The 17,135-nt window shown below is 41.3% G+C and overlaps 1 protein-coding gene across 4 annotated transcripts in view; it reads right to left on the bottom strand.

Moving 5' to 3' along the window:
• LOC308136946 (suppressor of tumorigenicity 7 protein homolog) overlaps nt 1–17,135 on the bottom strand; it is a 69,253-nt gene that overhangs the window by 10,426 nt on the left and 41,692 nt on the right. For all 4 annotated transcript variants that reach the window (XM_080505499.1, XM_080505502.1, XM_080505500.1 and 1 more), the window contains 2 exons: nt 11,572–11,654; nt 2,489–2,648 (listed from right to left, as the gene is read on the bottom strand). In XM_080505499.1, the coding sequence (XP_080361625.1) occupies nt 2,489–2,648; nt 11,572–11,654 (243 nt within the window). The remainder of the gene's footprint in view (nt 1–2,488; nt 2,649–11,571; nt 11,655–17,135) is intronic.

The raw sequence follows: 17,135 nt of genomic DNA, 5'->3' as shown, positions 1-17,135 counted from the left end.
ACTCATGGTTGCACACCAACATTCTAACAAACCAAAATAAACTAGATGAAATAATTACTCCCTAAACTGGGGAACAAAAACACATAAACACAATCAACACAACACCAAGCCCAACAACGACCCACAATAACCTCCAACAACACAAAACATGAATTTCTCGCTGCAAGGCATGATGGGACATCCTGAGCTCCTCAGTGCAGCCGATAGAAACTCCCATAATTCATTGCAGCTGTTTGTGGTGTTTTAAATGCAATTATTGGGGGTTATATTTGGTTTGTGGTGTCGGTAATAATTGTGTTGTGTTGTGTTTTTGTTGCTTAGTTCATGTAGTTTAGTTTATTACCGGTAGTTGTAAGTTGTCAACCAGCAGTGAAGAAGGTTTTGTGTGTAGTGTCCTCCTGGCATAGGCTGCAGGTAGGACTATCAAAATAAAGTGTGTGCACCTCTCTGGGCATTAGAATCAGTGGAAAATGTAACTAATGGCTTTGAGCAATAAATGTTGCTGACCACTGGTCTATTGCATGCACCTTATAATGCGGTGCGCCTTGTATATGAACAAACTTGTCAATTATGTCAATCAATGTAGGTGTGCCTTATAGTGTGGACAATATGGTAGTGTAATTTGACACCAGCAGCAGGAACCATTGGAGGAAGCTTCAATAAAAAAAAAAAACAGTCAAATGACGAGCTGACCATCCTCAACTCTCCTCCAACTAAAAGACTTTCAACAGGTGATTCTGCTGAGAGCACTTTGAACAAGAGCAGATTCCTCAGGTTTGTGACAACGTTTATAAAACCTCTGCTAAAAAAGAGACAGAATAACTTCCTCACACTCAAAGTGGAAGGTGCGCTAACAGAACAAAGTGTGCAGCTCCTTGCAGGACGCATGGATTTCCACAGAGCAGATTATTAAAGAAAACTGAGGATCAGGACACATAATCCCCTTTAATTCAGGGCTGTTTGGCTGGAAAACAAAAGCGTCTCCACAGAGAGCTGGGTGACGGGACGCTGAGGAGGGAACCACCAGGCAGGAGCTTACTCTTCATTAGCAGCCACACTAGCTCTAATCCAGCTCCTGTACAGAAACACTGCAGGAGAAGAGCTGATGGAGGACAAGTGTTTCCCTGTGTCATCCATAAAGGAGCAAGTTGTATTTTGAGAGAATACATGCAAACATGCAAACATTCCTACATTTATTACTTTACTGGAGGGAGGAGTTTATTACAGCCTCATATAAAATCAACAATAATGATATTATCAAAGCAGAGCTCTCGTATTGGGACAGTGTCGGTATCAGCAGATATCCAAAATCAGGTATCGGGATCAGATTGGAAGTTAAAAAAACTTGGATTGGTGCATTCCTAACATGGTGCTGACGATGAAGACGATGATCATGATGATATAATGGTGGTGACTGTTGATTGACTGTTCTATTGAGTGACCGTGTCACTGTCGTTGCTGTTCGGGCTGGAACCCAGAACCTTTGCTGTTGTGTGTGTGTTTCCCCCCCGGAACTGTTATGTGGCGACCGTCTTCCAGTGAACTGCTGTGGAATGTGTTGGGTCAAGTATGAGTGTTACTAAGTACCACAACGTTACGGAGTGTGAGTTCGTCCTTGCTCCGACGTCATAACAGTGAGGATGGTGATGATTATCAAGATAAATATGATAGTGGTTATGATGATGATGTTGATGACAACAACAACAACAATGACAATGATTATAGTGGTTGAGATGATGATGATAATGGTGGTAGTGATGATAATGGTTATGATGATGATGATGATAACAATAAATATGATAGTGGTGGTGGTTGTGATGATGATGATGACGATGATGAGGATAATAGTGGTGGTGATGATGATGATGAGGATCATAGTGGTGGTGATGAAGATGATGATGATGAGGATAATAGTGGTGGTGATGAAGATGATGATGATGAGGATAATAGTGGTGGTGATAATGATGATAATACTGGTGATGACGATGATGATAATAGTGGTGGTAATAATGATGATGATACTAGTGGTGGTGATAATGATGATGATAATAGTGGTTGTGACGATGATTATGATAATACTGGTGGTGATAATGATGATAATAGTGGTGGTAATAATGATGATATACTAGTGGTTGTGACGATGATGATGATGATACAAGTGGTTGTGATGATGATGATGATGATACTAGTGGTGGTGATAATGATGATGATAATAGTGGTGGTGATGACAATGATGATGATAATAGTGGTGGTGATGAAGATGATGAGGATAATAGTGGTGGTGATGACGATGATGATGATGGTGGTGGTAATAATGATGAGGATAATGATGATGATACGAGTGGTAGTGATAATGATGATGATAATAGTGGTTGTGACGATGATGATGATAATAGTGGTGGTGATGACGATGATGATGATAGTGGTGGTGATAATGATGATGATGACCCATATTGTTAATATCTGACCTACAGTAAGTAGCTCTTACCGGAAACACTCTGCCGGTTGGAGTCAGCCTCTCCGTTACTGGTGTTGGTGTTGCTGGGTGAGCTGCTGTCCACTCCGCCCAGCAGGGGGCGCAGGTGGCTAACAGACACCTGCTCGATGAAGGAGGTCCCATATTTCCTGAAATACCACCATTCAAAGATCTGAGAGGAGACAGACACAGAGACTTTGATGAAGAGAAACAGCTTCAAACACTTTTCTGACTGATTCAAATAATCTGTGAAGTAACAGATTGGGACCTGCTGATAAAAGGCCTGCTGAGAGCTGAGAAAACACCGGCTGAACATTGTTGTGTTTGTTCTCATCTTTGTGCTGATCACCAGGCGTCGCTCAGCGTCATAGATGACTCTTTTTTTTAATTTTTTATTACATTCACTCATTTAAAAAACTTTCCATGGAATCTGAACTAAAAGTTTGTGAGTGCATCAAATCTAAAACATCACATATAGAGAACATCCTGAATTTACTGGGAAATCAGCACAGGGACACATGAAGACATGTTGAGGTGGTTCCTTCAGTCAGAAGTTTAAAAAAGAATCTGGCTGAAAGCTGAGGATGAAAAAATGGGGTCTATTTGTGTAAATGTTTTGGCTGGTGTCCTAATTAGTTCAATATTGTGAAGAAGGTGTACAGCATGTGTATAAGTGACTCTGGAGTTTGACGTCAAGAGAATACTGACCTCAACAGAAAACTCCACATTAAATAAAACTGTTTTAACATCCACAGGATTTAACTGAGGCAGGAGAACATTTATTTCCAGAAACAACATACAATCTACAATGTTAAAATATGACAAAACACACAGACACATGTAGCTAATGCTAAACATGTAGCCACCAGCTAACGCTAAAGATGTAGCTACTAACTAATGCTAAACATGTAGCCACCAGCTAATGCTAAACATGTAGCCACTAACTAACGCTAAACTTGTAGCCACCAGCTAACGCTAAACATGGAGCTACCAGCTAGCGCTAAATATGCAGCCAGCAGTTAATGCTAAACATGCAGGGTATGTCTGAAAAATCCCTCCTATCTCCTCATCTATGGACCTTAACCCCGTGGATGATGTCACAGGTTAAGGAAAGGTGTTAGGAGGCTTCCTAAAGGAGTTAGTGAAAGGCGATCACGTTAGTGTGGCAGTCGGACCGCACTTTCACTTAGTGACGTCATAATAATCCGATGGCGGTGCAAGTTAGTGACGTCTGCTGTGGTGGGAAAAGAACTACAAGTTTCTGAAAATGGACTATAAAAAGCATATTTGTATCACGTTCACTCGCTGATATAAACTCAAACATCTCAAGGTTTAAATGTAACTCAAAGGAAAAGAAGCTGCCAGGCTACGAGGAACTAAAGTGAAACTAAAAGAACATCAGGTTGGAAATGATTGCACACACTCACCTTCCACTCAGAAATCAACATCCATAACATTCATCGTTGGGATCTAGGTTTTAGATGATTTAAAGTTGTTCAATGCAGATGATTACTTTGGTAACTTACATGATCTGCTCCTTTTTCAGTCATACTGAGTTTCCCTGAATGCTCGGATAAGCGGGTCCCTCTAAATGTTGTCGCTGCAAGGAATTGTGGGGCAGCATGAGTTGGTCTCCTTTGCTAAAGGAAGCATTAGCTTATTGCAAAGCCTCTAATTAATTAGAACATTTTTCTAATGGAGTCCCATCTTTACTTGTTGCAGCAGCTCCACTCAGGCTGCTCTATGATCGGAGATAAACTGAGATTCATTGTCTGTGATTGAAAGTTATCTGTTGTTCCTGACTGAATGACGGATGAAGGACACAAACACTGTGATGTCAGTCACATTACACTGATATCACCACCCAATGATATCCCTCACAGTTTATATTTACAATCTGACCTTAACTCACCCCTATCTTTCCACCATTCCACCAGCTTACCTACAAAATAGATGTAGATATTGGTCACAAAAAACTGAAGTGTGATAGCAAATGTTTCTATTCATGTTCTGCATATCTGACCCATCAGATCAGTCCTACTGCTCTTGAGTTGTGCCCGCCAGATCCAAACCTCTTATCAGTGCCTGCATCCAGGCCCAGAGAGAAGGAAAGATCGAGAAACATTTGGAAGCAAAGGTCATTGACTGTATAAACCCTCCTGTTGTTTGCACACGCCACTTTTTGCTCACTGGTTGTTGTGTGAACTGGGTTTTTTGAAATGTGGCTGCGAGTTAAGTCTGGATGCTCTTTGCTGAACCGTACTGTCGCATCCTAACACATATTGTGTGGTGGAAACGAGGCTAAGTCGTGCAGCCGTGCTGGAATAAAGAGCCATTTCAAAGTTTTCTGCCTGAAATGGAAGGAATGTGGTCTCTAAACCAGCACTTTGTCTGAATGTTCTTGGAAATGCAACCCAGGCAGAAACAGAGCAATGCAACAACATGAAGTCAACACTTTAACCTGCATTAACCACATGAAGTCAACATTTAACCTGCATTAACCACATGAAGTCAACATTTAACCTGCATTAACCACATGAAGTCAACATTTAACCTACATTAACCACATGAAGTCAACATTTAACCTGCATTAACCACATGAGGTCAACATTTAACCTGCACCAACCACATGAAGTCAACATTTAACCTGCATTAACCACATGAGGTCAACATTTAACCTGCATTAACCACATGAAGTCAACATTTAACCTACATTAACCACATGAGGTCAACATTTAACCTACATTAACCACATGAAGTCAACATTTAACCTGCATTAACCACATGAGGTCAACATTTAACCTGCATTAACCACATGAGGTCAACATTTAACCTGCATTAACCACATGAAGTCAACATTTAACCTGCACCAACCACATGAAGTCAACATTTAACCTGCATTAACCACATGAAGTCAACATTTAACCTGCATTAACCACATGAAGTCAACATTTAACCTGCATTAACCACATGAAGTCAACATTTAACCTGCATTAACCACATGAGGTCAACATTTAACCTGCATTAACCACATGAAGTCAACATTTAACCTGCATTAACCACATGAAGTCAACATTTAACCTGCATTAACCACATGAAGTCAACATTTAACCTGCACCAACCACATGAAGTCAACATTTTACCTGCATTAACCACATGAAGTCAACATTTAACCTGCATTAACCACATGAAGTCAACATTTAACCTGCATTAACCACATGTGGTCAACATTTAACCTGCATTAACCACATGAAGTCAACATTTAACCAGCATTAACCACATGAAGTCAACATTTAACCTGCATTAACCACATGAAGTCAACATTTAACCTGCATTAACCACATGAAGTCAACATTTAACCTGCATTAACCACATGAGGTCAACATTTAACCTGCATTAACCACATGAAGTCAACATTTAACCTGCATTAACCACATGAAGTCAACATTTAACCTGCATTAACCACATGAAGTCAACATTTAACCTGCATTAACCACATGAAGTCAACATTTAACCTGCATTAACCACATGAAGTCAACAATTAACCTGCATTAACCACATGAAGTCAACATTTAACCTGCATTAACCACATGAGGTCAACATTTAACCTGCATTAACCACATGAAGTCAACATTTAACCTGCATTAACCACATGAAGTCAACAATTAACCTGCATTAACCACATGAAGTCAACATTTAACCTGCATTAACCACATGAGGTCAACATTTAACCTGCATTAACCACATGAAGTCAACATTTAACCTGCATTAACCACATGAAGTCAACAATTAACCTGCATTAACCACATGAAGTCAACATTTAACCTGCATTAACCACATGAGGTCAACATTTAACCTGCATTAACCACATGAAGTCAACATTTAACCTGCACCAACCACATGAAGTCAACATTTAACCTGCATTAACCACATGAGGTCAACAATTAACCTGCATTAACCACATGAAGTCAACAATTAACCTGCATTAACCACATGAAGTCAACATTTAACCTGCATTAACCACATGAGGTCAACAATTAACCTGCATTAACCACATGAAGTCAACAATTAACCTGCATTAACCACATGAAGTCAACATTTAACCTGCATTAACCACATGAGGTCAACAATTAACCTGCACCAACCACATGAAGTCAACATTTAACCTGCATTAACCACATGAGGTCAACAATTAACCTGCATTAACCACATGAAGTCAACAATTAACCTGCACCAACCACATGAAGTCAACATTTAACCTGCACTAACCACATGAAGTCAACATTTAACCTGCATTAACCACATGAAGTCAACATTTAACCTGCATTAACCACATGAGGTCAACATTTAACCTGCATTAACCACATGAAGTCAACATTTAACCTGCATTAACCACATGAAGTCAACATTTAACCTGCATTAACCACATGAAGTCAACATTTAACCTGCACCAACCACATGAAGTCAACATTTTACCTGCATTAACCACATGAAGTCAACATTTAACCTGCATTAACCACATGAAGTCAACATTTAACCTGCATTAACCACATGTGGTCAACATTTAACCTGCATTAACCACATGAAGTCAACATTTAACCAGCATTAACCACATGAAGTCAACATTTAACCTGCATTAACCACATGAAGTCAACATTTAACCTGCATTAACCACATGAAGTCAACATTTAACCTGCATTAACCACATGAGGTCAACATTTAACCTGCATTAACCACATGAAGTCAACATTTAACCTGCATTAACCACATGAAGTCAACATTTAACCTGCATTAACCACATGAAGTCAACATTTAACCTGCATTAACCACATGAAGTCAACATTTAACCTGCATTAACCACATGAAGTCAACATTTAACCTGCATTAACCACATGAGGTCAACATTTAACCTGCATTAACCACATGAAGTCAACATTTAACCTGCACCAACCACATGAAGTCAACATTTAACCTGCATTAACCACATGAGGTCAACAATTAACCTGCATTAACCACATGAAGTCAACAATTAACCTGCATTAACCACATGAAGTCAACATTTAACCTGCATTAACCACATGAGGTCAACATTTAACCTGCATTAACCACATGAGGTCAACATTTAACCTGCATTAACCACATGAAGTCAACATTTAACCTGCATTAACCACATGAGGTCAACAATTAACCTGCATTAACCACATGAAGTCAACATTTAACCTGCATTAACCACATGAAGTCAACATTTAACCTGCATTAACCACATGAGGTCAACATTTAACCTGCATTAACCACATGAAGTCAACATTTAACCTGCATTAACCACATGAAGTCAACATTTAACCTACATTAACCACATGAAGTCAACATTTAACCTGCATTAACCACATGAAGTCAACATTTAACCTGCATTAACCACATGAAGTCAACATTTAACCTGCACTAACCACATGAAGTCAACATTTAACCTGCATTAACCACATGAGGTCAACATTTAACCTGCATTAACCACATGAAGTCAACATTTAACCTGCACCAACCACATGAAGTCAACATTTAACCTGCATTAACCACATGAAGTCAACATTTAACCTGCATTAACCACATGTGGTCAACATTTAACCTGCATTAACCACATGAAGTCAACATTTAACCTGCATTAAACACATGAGGTCAACATTTAACCTGCATTAACCACATGAAGTCAACATTTAACCTGCATTAACCACATGAAGTCAACATTTAACCTGCATTAACCACATGAGGTCAACATTTAACCTGCATTAACCACATGAAGTCAACATTTAACCTGCATTAACCACATGAAGTCAACATTTAACCTGCACTAACCACATGAGGTCAACATTTAACCTCCATTAACCACATGAAGTCAACATTTAACCTGCATTAACCACATGAGGTCAACATTTAACCTGCATTAACCACATGAAGTCAACATTTAACCTGCATTAACCACATGAGGTCAACATTTAACCTGCATTAACCACATGAAGTCAACATTTAACCTGCATTAACCACATGAAGTCAACATTTAACCTGCATTAACCACATGAAGTCAACATTTAACCTGCATTAACCACATGAAGTCAACATTTAACCTGCATTAACCACATGAGGTCAACATTTAACCTGCATTAACCACATGAAGTCAACATTTAACCTGCATTAACCACATGAAGTCAACATTTAACCTGCACTAACCACATGAAGTCAACATTTAACCTGCACTAACCACATGAAGTCAACATTTAACCTGCATTAACCACATGAAGTCAACATTTAACCTGCACTAACCACATGAAGTCAACATTTAACCTGCACTAACCACATGAGGTCAACATTTAACCTGCATTAACCACATGAAGTCAACACTCCTGTCAATCATGGACAACCCAGTGGACAGGCTCCTGTCAATCATGGACAAATTCTGTTGTTGTTGAAAACTTATTTCTGTTGCTGCTGGAACTCTGAATTTCCCCACAGGGATGAATAAAGTATCGATCTATCCATCGATAGATCTATCTATCTATTTATCATCAATGGAGCCACGTTTCCACAGGTACATGGAAAATGGATTTCACTTATAAAGCGCTTTTCCACCATGTAAGCAATCCACAGAGCACTTTATACTTTATACTATACAATGACATTCACCCGATCACACACACACATTCACATACCAATGGAGGTGGCTGTCCAGTGTCCACCCACTGGGACCAGTGGGGGGGTTCACAGTACAAGACAAAGGACAGTTCAAATACAAGGACAGGTGGAGATGGAATCAAACTGGCAACATTCCAATTGGGAGACGACGGCTCTCACAACTGAGCCACAGCCGCCCCTCATGTCCCACCCTCCTCAGGTGGAGCGGTCCGACAGTCAGACTCAGTTTCAGGGAGGAAGTGATATCATATTTCAATGGTGCTGGACACATAAACATGTGATCCTATAACAAAGAAGAACGCACCGTCGACTCAACCAACAGCTTGTTAATCGTTTCACAGAGCACGTGTGGCGCTCAACACCATTTCCAAGCAGCCTACACACACTGGCCCACAGCCGGCGGGGAGAAAACGAGTTAATTAAGAGAGGGGCTATTTTAGACTCCAGACCAAGCAATGTTGTGGAGTGTGTCTGATAGCTACGTGAAAACGAGATCAAATACTCAAGACTTCAATGTGCAGCGATGAGGAGCCATATAATGTAATTTCTACATTAAACATCAAACATCTCTGAATCTGTTTTCAGTAGGCTGCATGGAGTGAGAATGTTCATTTAGAACTCATCTTATGAGTATGGATCTCCTCTCATTTCAGCTCCCTGTGGTCTGTAATTACAGTGTGATCCAATTACACCCTGGGCTTCCTAAAGTCATGGTGGAGGTTACCTTTGGGGATTGTTCTTCTCTTAATAACATTACAAATGTCGCATAGGAGCATACAGACATCACCCTCATGCTGAAATCTGAAAGCTGCTTCAGGAGGGCAATGTTGTCGAAACGTCTCTGAAACATGTAGTTGTTCTCACGAGCTGTAGAGTCACAGTCAATAGTGCAGCTGCTCATGTGTGACTAAATGAACGATAACAATGGTGGAATCAGAGTGTTTGTTACAATTAAAAACCTCCTCTCCAACAAAGTGAACATTTCCTACACTATCAACTACATCCTACATATATTGTGTGGGCAGACCGTTACCATGATGGGCAGAGAGAAAGAGCTGACAGCTTTACATCCTCATGTTCTCTCCAAAAACACAGTCCCAGCTAGTGGTCTGACATGTAAACTACAGGATTTTCCATGTTTCCCCATTTGTATCTTTCCAGCTACATCCTTAACTTGTTTGGCACGAGACCCACAAAATGCAGGGATTTTAGATTAATTGTTATCTCAATGTCTTATTTATCATGATCTCAGAGATTCTGACAGAAAAAGAAAAAAGACAACAAAGTGCAGGGTCTTCAGTGTTCTGTCATAAAGGTTTGTCCCACAAGATAGTGTGAAGAGTCACCACCTGCTGGTCTGTATTCAGTCAAGGTTGGGACTGCTACGTGGTTGGTGAATGCAGCAGATTTATGTTAAGCTATAAGGGGCTGTCCACACCAGGAAACTGGTTCACCTAAACGAGCTGTTTCTGGCCTGTCGTCCACATGAGACGAAGTTTTGTAAGTGTGAAAACAGGTTTTTTGAACACGGGTCCCAGAGTGGGGAAATTCTAAAACCCCAGCTCATGCCGTCCAACCCCCCCAGTGCGTGGACAGCAAAGATGATCATGTGTGGAAAAAAGATGATGTAATCGCCCCCCCCCCCCACCACCACGGTCCATGATGTCATCAAATAACCACAACAATCAGGGACTACAAGCTCCGGTGGAGCTGCAGAAGCTACTGATGCTAGCAGCAGGAACAGCAGGGCCTTAGACCTATAGAACAAGAATTATATAGAGGTTTATGAGCAGGAATCTACTTTAGACCTATCTAGACCTTATACAAGGTTAGATAGAGATGCTGAGACTGATCTAATCTAGAAAATCGTGTTACTGTCTAGATAGAGTTGCTGAGGCTGGTTTAATCTAGAAAACCATGTTACTGTCTAGCTAGAGCTACTCAGGCTGGTTTAATCTAAAAAAAAATCATGTTACTGTCTAGATAGAGCTGCTCAGGTTGGTATAATCTCATAAATTGGAAAATATTTAGATCAGTGTGATAACTGTAAATAATATTTGTAGAACTAACAAGGGTATTGTATGTTGTCCTCCACCCATCCCCCTACCCCCCACTCTCTCTCTCTCTCCTCTCAATCCTCTCTCTCTCTGAGTGTTCCCCCTCCGGTCGATTTGTACATATGATTGACAGCACAGTACACTACTTTATTAAAAACATACTGAAGTAAAAGCACTGAGCTTCAAAAAGACTTAAAAAAAAAGTAAAAATACACAAAAAACTACTCAATTACAGTAAGAAGAGTAAATACAATTTTCTACTTTCCATCTCTGGTCTTCATGACAGGAAGCTGTCTAAACCTGGTCTAAAGTGAATTAATCATGTTGTGAGCTACAGTGTGGAAATATACTCACCAATATGAGTCCTGATATGAGGGAAGAAGTGCCCGTCAGAGCCACGTAGAACTTGGGCGTCAGGGTGTTTAGAAACATGCTTACTGTGGAAAGAGACAAGAGGAAGAGGCTGATGGTTAGTGCTTCCTGTCAAATCCATGCATGTCTCACCTTCACAAAGACAAACCACTTTAGGAAAGATATTTGCTGGATCAAAAGCTCGACCTTCATTTAAAAAAAACAAAACAAAACCAAACAGGTTGCACCTACAGAGATGACTTGTGAGGAGTGTGAGGGAAGCATCAGAAAGCCTTCACATTGGCAGACATTTCTGATGAGCGCTTTGGAGCTGCACTGCATCATCCACACGCCAGACAGCCGTGCCGCTCGGACACCAGGAAACTGACTGAGTCGAAGACACACTGGACATTTTTACTCAGTCGTGTCAAACAAATATGAATATGAAAGGCTGAAACCCAGATTTAGCAATAAATTAATGAAACGTTGCATTTCTGTGAAAGGGGTCAATTTATGGAACAATCTGGACAAGGAAGCAAAAGAATCTAATTCACCTGCAACATGTGGTTTTATAAAGCGACCACACACACACAGAACAGCCTGATGGAAAGCTACCAGCTCCAAAAAATGTGTCTCCACACATGCAAATGACGAAGACACCAAGACCAGACTAACGCAGGAACCTCATCTCTCCATCAAGTCCTGGGCCGACCTTGGGTCGCCTCCCAGTCCGACACACCTGCTAAACTTCTGAGGGCTTTTCTCCAAAAGCTGGTGGAGAAGAGCTGTTCCATTCTAACTCTGTGAATCCTCCATTGTTATTGTTAATGTACCCACACATGAGCTGAAAAAACTATCTGACAGAATGCAAACAATCTGGGAGCCGTTTTCAAGACTCACATGAAAACAACCAAAGGCACAAACGTTGCAGTTTTCTGAAAACATTGTGTTTATGGCTAAAACTCAAACACAGGTGCTCAAGACCAAGAAGGATGTTTCTGTTTACACGAGCTTGCCAGTTCACCTAAACATGCCGTTTCTTGCCTGTCCTCCACATGAGGCAGTTTTAGAAGCATGAAAACAGGTTTTTTTTGGAACACGGGTGCCAGAGTGGGGAAATTCTAAAACCCCGCCTCGTGTTGTCCAACCCCCCGGGGTGTGGTCAACAAAGATGATCATCTGTGGAAAAAAGATGATGGGGTACTCAGCGTGATGTGTAGTGCTAGTTTTCAGCCACACATAGTGTTTTACTCTGAAAAGTTCACAAAATATAAATATATTTACAGGACATACTGCCATCACTTTCCTTGTGTGGCCACAAGAAAATCAGATAAGCTGTATGTTGCCCCTGAACTGAACCGAGATGGAAACCTCCGACACAGCAGACGGGTGGATTATTTGGAAAGCCTTAGGGCCCGTTGACACGGCAACCATTGGAAGTGAAAACGCAAAACTGGTTGTGTTTTGTGTGTCTCCATGACAAAGGTGCTCACAAGGTGGAACTTTTTAAAACCACATTGACTCTGTTGTCCTGTAGACAGATGAGAATGACACTCTCTGGAAACGCTCACTGTCCATCCTGTGTAGACAATGGAAACCCTGCCACTGAGGCATGCACACTACAGCTGTTAGTGAAGTACGGATATGCAGCAACAACAACAACCCCCAGAGTGTCGTGACCCAATAGAGACAAAACATGACTTCTCCAAACTCATCCAGTCTGATCTGGACCGCTGAGCTCAGACTTCACAGGTACACAGAAAAACCTGAACCTCCACTTACTTTCATTCAAGAAAACAAAGTGTGTGACCAGAACAGAGATAAACACTGAAAACACGTTTGACATGTTGAAGACCCGGGGAGAAAACACATCTCATCACCAATGAGCTCAAAGATCTGCTTCACTTCACTTCCTGAAGTTTTAAAGGCTTCAGGAAGTTTCTGGAAGAGTCTGAATACATGTTGTAGAGACAATGCTAAATGCTAACCTCCTGCATGAAGCAAAGACCCTCGCATTTCAGCGTCCATTAAAATCTGAGTTGTTAAAGATCGAGACTCAAGGATTCAAATGGCTCTAAATACATACAATGTGTTTCAGGGACAATGTTTTTAATACTTCCATAAAATGGTGCATAAAATGGAGTTTTACGAGGTTCCACTTAGTCAAAAGAGAAAACAGTACCCAGGATCCTCTCCAGTAAGAAATAAATGGTTTTTAATATACCGTATTTTCCGCCCTATAAGGCACCTAAATACCTCAAATTTTCTCAAAAGCTGCCAGTGCACCTTATAACCCGGTGCGCCTTATATATGGACGATTGTTCTACTCGAGACTGCTATTTGACAGCTGAACAACCAGAAGCTTTTTTTTTTTTCCAACAATGTTTTTTTTATTTATTTTTACATTTTAACAGAGCAACCAGAAGCTTTTATTTTGACATCTATAACGTCGCAACCGGATCTTCAGAGCGGACGACACTCCACACAACACATTCATCACTCATGGTTGCACACCAACATTCTAACAAACCAAAATAAACTAGATGAAATAATTACTCCCTAAACTGGGGAACAAAAACACATAAACACAATCAACACAACACCAAGCCCAACAAAAACCCACAATAACCTCCAACAACACAAAACATGAATTTGTCGCTGCAAGGCATGATGGGACATCATGCCTTGCAGCGACAAATTCAACCTGAGCTCCTCAGTGCAGCCGATAGAAACTCCCATAATTCATTGCAGCTGTTTGTGGTGTTTTAAATGCAATTATTGGGGGTTATATTTGGTTTGTGGTGTCGGTAATAATTGTGTTGTGTTGTGTTTTTGTTGCTTAGTTCATGTAGTTTAGTTTATTACCGGTAGTTGTAAGTTGTCAACCAGCAGTGAAGAAGGTTTTGTGTGTAGTGTCGTCCTGGCATAGGCTGCAGGTAGGACTATCAAAATAAAGTGTGTGCACCTCTCTGGGTGTTAGAATCAGTGGAAAATGTAACCTAATGGCTTTGAGCTATAAAGGTTGCTGACCACCGGTCTATTCCATGTGCCTTATAGGGCGGTGCGCCTTATATATGAATGAAGTTGTAAATTATGTCAATCAATGTAGATGTGCCTTATAACCCGGTGCGCCTTATAGGGCAGAAAATACGGTAAATAATCTTGTTTGCTTGTTACTGAAGCAAAAAGTCAAATAGTTGGACGTGTGTTGGTCTGAAGCTTCTTCAGTAAAACTCAGGACGGAAGGTGAAAAACAGTGGTTGTTCATCACTGGAGCCACTTCTTCAGGTGTCCCTCAAAATAACACCCTGGATATGTGCCTTTGTCCTGCTCTAATGTACCTTTAGCTCAGCCCCACCACCAAAAACAAATGAACTAATAGCACTAAGATCCCAATTGCCCTGACTCAGATAAACATTCCCTCCTCCGCAGAGAAGAAACTGGTGACACAATAGTTGTTTTCTGGGCTATTTAAGTAATTTAAGATGCAAAAAATGGTAAAACAATGCGTGTGGGACACAAGCAACAGTGACATGAGGAATCCTGAAAGGATAACTGACGAGGTTTACTTCTTCCCATTTCACAAACACAAACAAAACATGGACAAATGTCTCCAGTGGATGAAGTTGAGCATCAGAACACAAACTGAACGCCACAACTTGAAACAAGGACATCGACATTTGTTCCAGAGTGAGAAAATGTCTTGTTTAATCTTCAATCTCGTCGTATCATATTGATCACATGACCCTTTAGCTAGCCACCTCGCTTACCAGGCAAATACTGATGCTAGCTGCTGAGATCAACGTTGCTAGCTAATCCAGTAAGCGAGGTGGCTCAGTGCTAATCTGGCTAGCGCCTGTCGAAGTCTAGTTTCTACACTGACAGCTGACGTGTAAACATGCTGTCAGCTGCAACGGCTTGTTAGCAGCATTAATTAAGGGGGAGGGGCTTAGCCGAAGGTCAATCAAATATGATGCTGTCAAAGTCAGCTGGTTTGGTACGACGTGAGAAAACTCTCCTGACATTAATGACCATCAGGATGAATGCAACACACACACACACACACACACACACACACACACACACACACACACACACACACACACACACACACACACACACACACACACACACACACACACACACACACACACACACACACACACACACACACACACACACACACACACACACACACACACACACACACACACACACACACACACACACACAGAGAGCAGCTGGGCAGCTCTTCATAGCAGTGAAGTGGAGCTCTCGGAGCAGAAAGCCTCTTTCATCGGGCCTGTGGTGAAACAGCTGCTGCGACCCAGAGCTGCCGAGAGGGAAACCACCGCCTGACTCTTCACCAGTCTATAGAGAGAGCTTTAATTCATGTCGGGATTATCCTGCACACTAATTACTCTGTAGACTGCACCAAAAAAATTCAACCAATTTTAGTGGACTCGTCTAAAAAATAGGAAAACACCCTAAAAAATGTCAATTTACATTAAAATATTTGAAACATTGTATCTGAAACAAGTTGTGTGTTTTCAAATGAAGTTGAAGCGTTTAATCACAGTCTTCAACAACTCTATAGAAAAGTTAATTTATGGCCTATAAAATGGCTATATACAGAACATTTTGTTGACGGCTAGTTTTATCCCTTCTTTTGTTGTTGCCTTGAAAGTTTGAAACATTTGTACTATTCTCAGAGTAAAACTCTCAGAATTGATTCTTCAAGCAGAAAGGGAATTTAAATTCTTTCAATCTTAATCTGAATGGTCCAATTTGAATTTGAATGTGTATCAAAATATAATCGAAACAGTATTTTGTTAAAGTGAACACACACACACACACACACACACACACACACACACACACACACACACACACACACACACACACACACACACACACACACACACACACACACACACACACACACACACACACACACACGGCAGTGAACAGTGGAGAGTGGACAAAGGACAGTGGAGAATGGCGAGAGGACAGTGGAGAGTAGACAGAGGACAGTGGACAGTGGACAGAGGACAGTGGAGAGTGGACAGAGGACAGTGGAGAATGGACAGTGGACATCAGACAGAGGACAGTGGGAGTGGAGAGTGGACAGAGGACAGTGGAGAGTGGACAGAGGACAGTGGGAGTGGAGAGTGGACAGAGGACAGTGGAGAGTGGACAGAGGACAGTGAAGAGTGGAGAGTGGACAGAGGACAGTGGAGAGTGGAGAGTGGAGAGTGGACAGAGGACAGTGGAGAGTGGAGAGTGGACAGAGGACAGTGGAGAGTGGAGAGTGGACAGAGGACAGTGGAGAGTGGAGAGTGGACAGAGGACAGTGGAGAGTGGACAGAGGACCGTGGAGAGTGGAGAGTGGAGAGTGGACAGAGGACAGTGGAGAGTGGACAGTAGACAGAGGACGGTGGAGAGTGGACAGAGGACAGTGAAGAGTGGACAGTAGACAGAGGATGGTGGAGAGTGGACAGAGGACAGTGAAGAGTGGACAGAGGACAGTGGAGAGTGGACAGTAGACAGAGGACGGTGGAGAGTGG

The sequence above is a fragment of the Blennius ocellaris genome (genome assembly GCF_963422515.1).
Source record: "Blennius ocellaris genome assembly, chromosome: 11".
Classification (NCBI taxonomy): Eukaryota; Metazoa; Chordata; class Actinopteri; order Blenniiformes; family Blenniidae; genus Blennius; species Blennius ocellaris.
The sequence above is the reverse complement of the archived record's forward strand: the minus strand, read 5'-3'. Positions and strand labels throughout refer to the sequence as shown.